This window comes from Glycine max, chromosome 2 (genome assembly GCF_000004515.6).
Source record: "Glycine max cultivar Williams 82 chromosome 2, Glycine_max_v4.0, whole genome shotgun sequence".
Classification (NCBI taxonomy): Eukaryota; Viridiplantae; Streptophyta; class Magnoliopsida; order Fabales; family Fabaceae; genus Glycine; species Glycine max.
The window spans coordinates 1,590,469-1,599,411 of record NC_016089.4 but is presented as its reverse complement, the minus strand read 5'-3'; the positions used below and the strand labels follow the sequence as shown (position 1 = coordinate 1,599,411).

Here is an 8,943-nt window from a genome sequence, read left to right as displayed (position 1 = left end):
AAAAGAAACATTGGATTTCAATACACATCAATGTAGCAGAATACTCATACAACTATAAATAACACAACACACACAATACTAACACATAATCTCACACAACATAATTTCACAAACCAAATTTAATCTTATTACTATGTCATTTTTGGGAGAAACAAGTCGTCAGACCATTGCTAACTCCAGATTAACTTTTATTTTTCTAAATGAATCAATCACTCACAACCAAACTGGTGTTTATTTTCAAAGTCTCACTCCAACACCAATGCGAGTTCCTAAAGACTGTTCCTTTGATACACTCAAGCGTAGAATGCATAACACCCTTCAACTAACCAACGATCAATTACTAAATGAAATCTACTACCGACAACCATTCATAGATGCAGGTCCACAATATTTTTTTTCAATCTCTACAATTGAAAAATGATGATAATGTTTACACAATGTTAATGTGAACAATACTCGTGTGTTGGTCCTATAGAATTATTACGTATCATTATTAGAACACCGGATGCTATAATAAAAAAATCAACAAAACATAAATTTAATTACAAAATTACATATAACATAAATACAAATTTATACTATAATTTTATCCAATTTTTATATTTTTCTTCATATTTATATTTCTCTTTAAAAAAATTACAAAATAATTTTTCTAAAATTAATTTATTAAATAAATAATTTTAAAATCTATTAAAAATAATTTTACATAATATAATATTTAATTTTAATTTATAATAAATAATAAATAAATAAAAGAAAAAAAACTAAGAAGTCGGGGTGGCCAAAACCCAAATTTGTGTCATGAAATTATCCTCCTGCATCACTGTAGATCCCATTCAATAAAAATCTTATTTCTTGTCATGTAACAAAGAATTATACCATTTTTTTAGAATTGACATGCATATACTTAACAATAATGGCAATTAGCACGAGCAAACAATGACTACTTAGTGAGGCTAATGTTAGTTTGTATTCTCTATTTAAAATATTATGTTAGAATTTAATATTTTTTATCATATATTTTTATGCTTACTATAATTATTTTTATAAGAGTTTGAATGAATCTAATACATAATCCTTGCCTTCTACTTTTTTATTCTTTTAATTTTTATTCTTTTATTTAAACTTGACGAAATCAGCATAATATGTAGTAATATAATATGAAAAAGCCACAATATTTTTTAACTATTATTGTTATTTAGAAATGATATAAATAAATCTGATGTATAATCAAGTATAAAAGTTAAATGTGTTATAGCACTAAGAAAACAGTATGTTATAGGAGTTATGAAATAAGAAGAAGAAAAAAACAAAATAGAAATCAAATTTAAATTATGGAATTACAAATAAAAACTTTTTAATACAATAAAACACTCAAATGCAGAATATCCATTTATTACATTATGTCAATAAAAATATAATAAGCGTTTAATGGATGAATTTGGCCGTAATTTGTTGCAAATACTATTGATTAAAATATAAAGTTAACTTGCCGAAATCATCATCATGATAAAAGCGTGTCATTTAATTGACCCAATTTTATAAAAATATCAACTACGACAACTTTATTACTCTCCCTTGTATGTTACAAAAAGGTAAAGAAACTTTGATTCATCATCAGTGACCAAAGAAAGACATGGTATCTCTTTAAATCTTAATATTTAACTTGCTGCCACCCAAAACTGTTGGAGATAGATAAATATTTTATATTTATTGGAATTGAGATAAATAATATTTGAACTTAAAAATTATATCAACCTTCTTGATGCATATGAATGAGACTTCTTGCAGCATTGTTGAATATATCAGATTGAAATATTGCCTTTGCCTAGACATGCTGGTTCCAAAAAAAGTTATCTTTCCTCTTTCAACTCTCCCCTTACTGCTCCCATGCAACAACATTTTTTGAGCTCGTTGCTTTGCTGAAGGCAGCTCCCTTACTATCCACATAAAATACACCATTCTCTGATGTCCATTAGCCCAAAATATAAAATGAAAGAAATGAATATATTTATATTATAATTTAATATAAGTTTCAATTTTATTTTATGCATAAAAACATATTTTTGAAGTATTATAATTATATTTTTAGTTAACTTTAAACTCTTGAAATTTTTTATTTATTGATAAATTATTTTCATCATATTTTTATTTTCAATTATTATATTTTTTATATTATATATTCTACTATTAATCTTATATTATATCTTAAAATATTTTTTATCGAGATTAAAATAAAGTAAAAAAAACACACTTAAGTACGTTAAAATAAATCATATAATATAAAATTATTCAAAAGTTAATAGAAAATTAAAATAAAATAAATTTAACATTTATTATTATCAATTTGGTGAAATATAATAATATAAAAAACGTGTACGAGGAATGAGTGAGAAAAATAAATAAATAATAAATCTGTTTTATTTAAAAAATGTAATAAGAAAATTTAATAAATACTTTAAGAATAAAAGGGAATAAAATATAAAAATTAGAAGTTAGGAATTAACGTATTTAAAAACATTACTTTATTAAAAAATGATAAAAATTAGTAAAAAAAATTATTTATCAAATAATCAAATAAATTTTTCAACTCATAAAAAAAATTGAAATTAGTTAAAATAACTAAACATAGTCATAATCTCTTTTAAAAGCATTACAAATTAATTTGGAAATAGCAAATAAAAATATTGAGTATACAAATACTACAAATAAAAGGAGAGTAATTTAATATGATTGAGAGAGAATTTTTTTTTCAAAAATAATATGCGAAATTAATGTAATTTAGAGGAAAGGGCAAAAGTAATATTGAAATTATCAAATTGAGAGAGTGAAAATGATGAAAGCTTTTACTCTAAATTACATTTCACATATTACTTTTAGTAAAATATCTTCAGAAAAGGAATATCTCTTTTAAACATTACCAATATTTGAGAGGAATTTTGCCCGGGCAGCTAGGCTCCCTCCACATAAATTCTTATTTTATGTATGTATACAAGGAAAAGTAAGCATAGCTAATAACACCACTAAGCATGATCTTGTGAAAAGAAATTAATAAAGAACCTACTCAAATAATTGGGAAACAAAAACAAGTGATGGATCCTTCTCAAGTTCAATAGTTCCAACTATAGAGGTCCTTCTACCCTTCAAAAACCGGTTGTACCATTTTGCAGAGAGCTTTGGGTATCTCTTCAACTCTGGATCATCCCTATCAACGTAGTATAGGCCAAAGCTCGACTTGTATCCATCTAGCAACTCGAACAAATCCAGGAAAGACCATGCAAAATACCCCTTTATATTTGATCCATCTCTGAGAAAATTTGGCAAGATATAGAAGATCAGAGAACACATTAGAGGTGTTTATGTGGACACTTTCAGGAAAAGAAAATGTTGTATTAAGTTCTAATGATAACCACTTTGTTCTTTCTATTTCAAGAATTTGTATTTTTTACGTGTCAGTGTATGTTCTGGTTTGATTAATTCTTTGAGTAAGTCCCTTCTCAAGATCACTACAGAAATTAAAAACTTCATATATATAACAATATAGTTCAATAGATTTGTTATCCATAATTTAGATTCCCAAGTCATCCACAAAACTTTTGGAAGTGATTAAGAAAATATTTTTTTGATGTGTTGCATGAACTAGAGCAGGACTACAAACCTTAAGGCATCAAGCACGCTACCAATATATCCATGCAAGTATTTCACCCTTGTCACGTCTTGCAGTGACGAATTACTTGCTGTCCGTTGACCTAACAACCCAAAATTTGATTCATCAGTAACTCAGCCCATTTAAGCTCGCAATGTTCCACACGAGCACCCTAGCTATCATCAGCAGAACTTCCTAATAATTTACCATTGGTACATGTACTATAAGTATACTGTATGGTTGAGTTCAAATTCCATGCAACTTAGGATGGCCATACATAGGAAAATACAAGTTAATAGCAATATGCTACTAACTAATGACATTGTTGGATACATGTATTAATGAAGTGGGAAAAGGTTATAAGAAAGAATTGACATGATTGAAACATTAAATGCTACCAAGTTGCTTTGTCTATTAGGTACATCAAAACTCTGACTCCAATTTAATATTCAACCCTCATAACAACTAGAGATGATTTTACTACAAAATATCCACCGGAATTATGTAATCTTCTTCAACTGTTACTCACTTTTGTCATTATGTAACACTGTCATTTGGGAGGGGGTCATAGGAGGGGAAAACAAACCCACGCACACACATATAAATATATATATATATATCTATAGAGAGAGAGAGAGAGTGAGAGAGAGAGAGAGAGAGAGACCATTTTCATGAATAAATATAGGAGGATTCCCATAAAGGAGCTTGAATTTATTCAACTCTTGACGCAAACCCCACGGTGTTATAAGGTACTAATCAATCAAGTAAAGCCAGTTAGTCATACAATGAAGTAATCTAAAAAATTGAACGAATTTATTATAAGACAAATAATTTTTATTTTATTGTTACCTCTTCATTTGAAAACAGATCCTCTCCAACTGCAAAATCAAGAAAGTGATGAGGCATTACATTACTTAGAAATGGATGAATCAGGCAATCGAGTTCATTGAAATTGATAAATTTAAGTTATTCTACAACATTGTTCACATAATTCCCCAAAACCTAATTACTGAATAAATAATGCATTTGGTTTTTTTTCATGTTTAAGATATTAAATACATTTATCTTTTTATTTAAATTTTTCAGATAAAAAGTATCAAGAGATTATTAGGTTATTGTAGAGGGATATTACATTCTTGTTAGAAATTGAGATGGTAAATGATGTGTAAGTTCAACAGATTGGAAATTTCATAATGACGATGAAAAGGCGTCGTGAATTCAATTTCCACAGCAATCTTATATGACCAACTTTAATTTTTTTACTAAATATATTATCCTTAAACTTAACGAAGTACATACAGATATTTGCCGCCATGTCTGCAGTGAAATCTCTCAGTTGGTTCTTAAGGGCGTCAGAATTGTCTGAGACATTGAGATTGGTGTAGTGAATTACGCCTATGAAGTCAAATGAACCCTTAACTTGTTTAGATTCATGATTTGTGAAGGCCGGAATTCTTTCACCTGCATTTGTCTTCATGGAAATGGGATAGTCTCCATATTGCAGGGGTTCCATAATCCTGCAATATTAAAACAGGCTTATAATTAAATCTGCCATTCTTCAGCTATGTGTATGTCCTATGAAAGAAAGCAAGCTTTAGTGCCTTTAAGGAACTGAAGAAAGAATAGAATAGCAGAAAGTTTAATGGATAAAACTTCATTTATATATATTCTTCTGTCTTAAGAGAACAAATAAGGAACACAAGGGGTAGAAAGAACTAAGAAGTAAAACTAACCAATTGTAGGGTCTGTAACTTACCAACCAACAAAAAAATCACGGGCTCGTTGAGATGCTACCCTGTCTTTTTCTGTATTTGTTTGAGGAAAAATCCCAAACGTGTAAATAGAGATACCAACAAATCCATGTTGTTTGTCCTGCAAAGCCACTTAAGTTACTTAGAAAATGGGAACATTCTTTGCTATCAGTGTCCGTATGAGAAGAATAAATGTCAAAAATATTAAGATTGAGAAGCAGATAAGGATCCTAAGTTTATAAGTTTAATTTTTATGCGTGCATAAAACCTATTACATTGTCCGCTAATAAAAAAATTATAACATCACTTTTAAGCTAGTCGGAGTAAGTAAAATCTTAATTAACAAACTTATGAAACATAATAATATGTAATTGGATAACATTACAAAAACTCATTACACTAACATTGCAAAGACTATTTTTTTAAGTTTAATGAAAAGTATATAAGTGGCTTAAATACTTTTTTACTTATTGTAACTCAGCAGTTTTTTATAATTTTTTCGTCCTTACAAAATTATTTTTTTATTTTTAGTTTTTGTAACTTATGTTTGTTTTATTTTATTTTTTTATAAGGTTTTAGAAAATGTATTTTCACATTTCAAAATATTATCTTAAAAGAGTCTTTTAAGGATTAATAATAAAACAAATATAATGTATAATAATTAAAAATAAAAAAATAATTTTACAAGAACCAATAGGAAAAAACACTAAATGAGAAAGAATAAAAATATATTTAAACCCATAAATTGAAGCTTTTGGCATTTAAACATATATATGTAAGATTAGGTGATATACCCTATATTTTCTCCAGTACAATCTAGCAGCTGAAGAATGTGATAACAAAATATGATGAACAGCCAAGTAGGGTTCATATGTTGAGTTGCCCATTGTGTCGTTTGTAGCACAAAATGGGGGAGAACATCGTCGAGGTGGGCTGTTTCCCTGATCATAACCACCTAAGGCGAAAACATTGGGCTCATTTACAGTGGTCCAATACAACACTCTGTCACCAAACTCTCTAAAACATACTTCTGCGTAGTATGTGAAGTCTCTTCTGCATTTATATCCAAGTAATTTATCCATTAGTATTTCTCGATTTTGTGCATGATTTAATAATATAAGGAGCTTGTTTGCTAGGCAAAAGTTAACGCATGCACACCCATTTGTTAGGATAGCTACAATTTCAATATGCGGTGCAGGGGATTTTCATGAATTAATTTTAGTATAGGAGATATAAGGTTTACTAGTTAAAGGATGAAGAGAGGGAGAGATAGGTCGAGGTTTCAAATTCTTCCAGTAACAAAAATTAATGAATTATAGTACAAGAGATCAGGAACACACATGATGTCACGACTAATCCATCCTCCATATTCATCTTCAAGTACCTGTGGAAGATCAAAGTTGTGTAGCGTGGCATGTGGTTGGATTCCTGCTCCACGGAAATAGGGAAATATATCAGTTTTTTTATTTGGAGTGAATACGAGGCATGATTAATTTTGTAAGCTAATTAAGAAACTCGTATTTAATTAAGTTTAACCATTGCTGATAAGTTCGTTGATGAGATTGTTGTAGTACTGTAATCCTTTGGGATTGACGGGTCCTCTGCCATCTGAGGAGAAACAAAAGCATTTTCTTAAGTGTTGAGAAAGCTTTTACCCTAAAAAGAAATATAGATACATAAAATTCCAAGAGTTTGCGTTCAATATTACAGTACTTGGTAACAATCTTGACCATGAAATCGAAAATCTATAGGCATCAAGCCCTGTTTCCAGCATTAGCTGCACATCTTCCTGTATTATATATTTTCGTGAAAACAATTAATATCTTTTCAAGTCTTAAAGGGCATTATAAGTAGAACAAAATAATGACTAAGCTTGTTTTCTTTGTCCAGCTTATGCCTCAATCTTTTTTATTTTCCACAAATGAGGTGCAGCGTATTCACCTTGTACTTGTGGTACCCATCACAGGCTACATCTCCATTTTCTCCATGGGCATATCCTGTTCATTAAAAATAATTGCATGAGACCCACGTTTCCTAAGTAAATGATCAGTAAACATGACATGCATCAGTGCTACGAACAAAAAGTAGTAATTTAAGATTTTGGAGGAATGAAAATTAAAGAATTGTTTTTTACTAAGACCAAAACTAAAATTCACTCATTTTATAGAAATTGAAAACATATTTAATCATATTTTTTAATAGATTTCAGAAGAAATATAATTGTTAGAAAATAAAATTTTCTCTCCTCACTTTCTCAATTAGACATTTATAATATTCTCTTATTTGGATGCGCATTTCACGCACAATTTCCAACTAGCCAAAAACAAATTAGACGGGATGCTAGGTCCTTTTTATAATTACTCTTATCTTTATTTAGATCCTTTTAACAATTTATCCTTTTTAATATACTATCCTCCTTCAAGTCCAATTTATAAAAATCAAATTAGACGGGATGCTAGGTCCTTTTTATAATTAATATTTTTTTTAAAAAGAATTAACACATAAAATGTCACGTTAAATATCTATTTCTTTGAGGAAATTAAGAAATTTTCCAAAATTATCAAAGCCTATAATTGGTAACCACCAACCAGCGTAGGCAAAGGTGTCCCAGATGCTAGGAGTTCTTCCATCTTTGTTAGCAGCTCCTTCCACCTGTTTATAATTTATAATGATTATAACAACACCACTTTATACTATACTATATATTAATCTTTGCACAATACTTGCTAATCGGCTAAATTAAATTGCTTTTGGGACATACAAATAGAGTGATAGAAGAAATGAAATGATTAATAAGATACGAAGAAATAAAGAGGAATACTATTGAAGTAGGTACCTGATAAGCAGAGGTTCCTGAACCGAAAACAAAGTCAAGAGGAAAATCATCTCTGCTATAGTTATCAGCGCCGAGCACTCCCACCACCAAGTTCACAAGTAGTGCTAAGAAACTCACTATGAAAACGTTGATCATCAACCTCGTTTGTGGTGGTTCCATCATTCATAGATACATGCATGTTCGTTTTAATTTTCTTCTTTCGATGGCATCTTAGGACTTCATTTATTACGTGTAGAGACGGAGAAAGTCATCATCTAGAATCGAATGTGCCAAAAAGGCCTAGTGATCCTAGTGGTAGTTGTTGATATTTTATGAGAAATGTTAACATAAAGTCAATTATTGCATGGATTGATGTTGACAGAATTATTATTTTAAATATCTAAATTTACATTAATGTATTTTATGTGGTGTTTGATTTTTCCAATGTATGTATAAAAAAAATTGATTTTTCTGATGTTTGAACACGTGTTGAGAAGGATTAAATCAGTTATATATGGTATACTTTTAATTATTTTTTTTAGTTATTATATTATACATTTATCTGAAGCATTCGTTAGTTTTTGTGATGATTAACTTTTACTAAAAAATTTACTTGTGTTAATAAAATTGTTACTTTATAAATATATTTTGTTATATAAGATTTTTCTAATGTCCGTAAAAAATAATACTATTTTTTAATCTGTGAACACCTGTCAATAAAGGAATTCTAT

The 8,943-nt window shown here is 28.8% G+C and overlaps 1 protein-coding gene across 2 annotated transcripts; it reads right to left on the bottom strand.

Moving 5' to 3' along the window:
- Nucleotides 1-2,889: 2,889 nt before the first annotated feature.
- On the bottom strand, nt 2,890-8,452 carry HIUHase (hydroxyisourate hydrolase). Of its 2 annotated transcripts, NM_001249606.2 has the most exons (13): nt 8,234-8,452; nt 7,986-8,049; nt 7,339-7,394; nt 7,111-7,186; nt 6,934-7,005; nt 6,738-6,825; nt 6,192-6,450; nt 5,403-5,518; nt 4,946-5,163; nt 4,496-4,524; nt 4,311-4,398; nt 3,659-3,749; nt 2,905-3,307 (listed from the first exon to the last, which is right to left on the bottom strand). In NM_001249606.2, the coding sequence occupies exons 1-13, from the start codon at nt 8,393-8,395 to the stop codon at nt 3,061-3,063; spliced, it is 1,566 nt and encodes a 521-aa protein (NP_001236535.2). In that variant the 5' UTR covers nt 8,396-8,452; the 3' UTR covers nt 2,905-3,060. The 2 variants fall into 2 exon arrangements, with proteins under 2 accessions (XP_014619796.1, NP_001236535.2); XM_014764310.3 differs by lacking the exon at nt 7,986-8,049 and having other exon boundaries at nt 2,890-3,307; nt 8,234-8,298.
- Between the last annotated feature and the right edge of the window lie 491 nt (nt 8,453-8,943).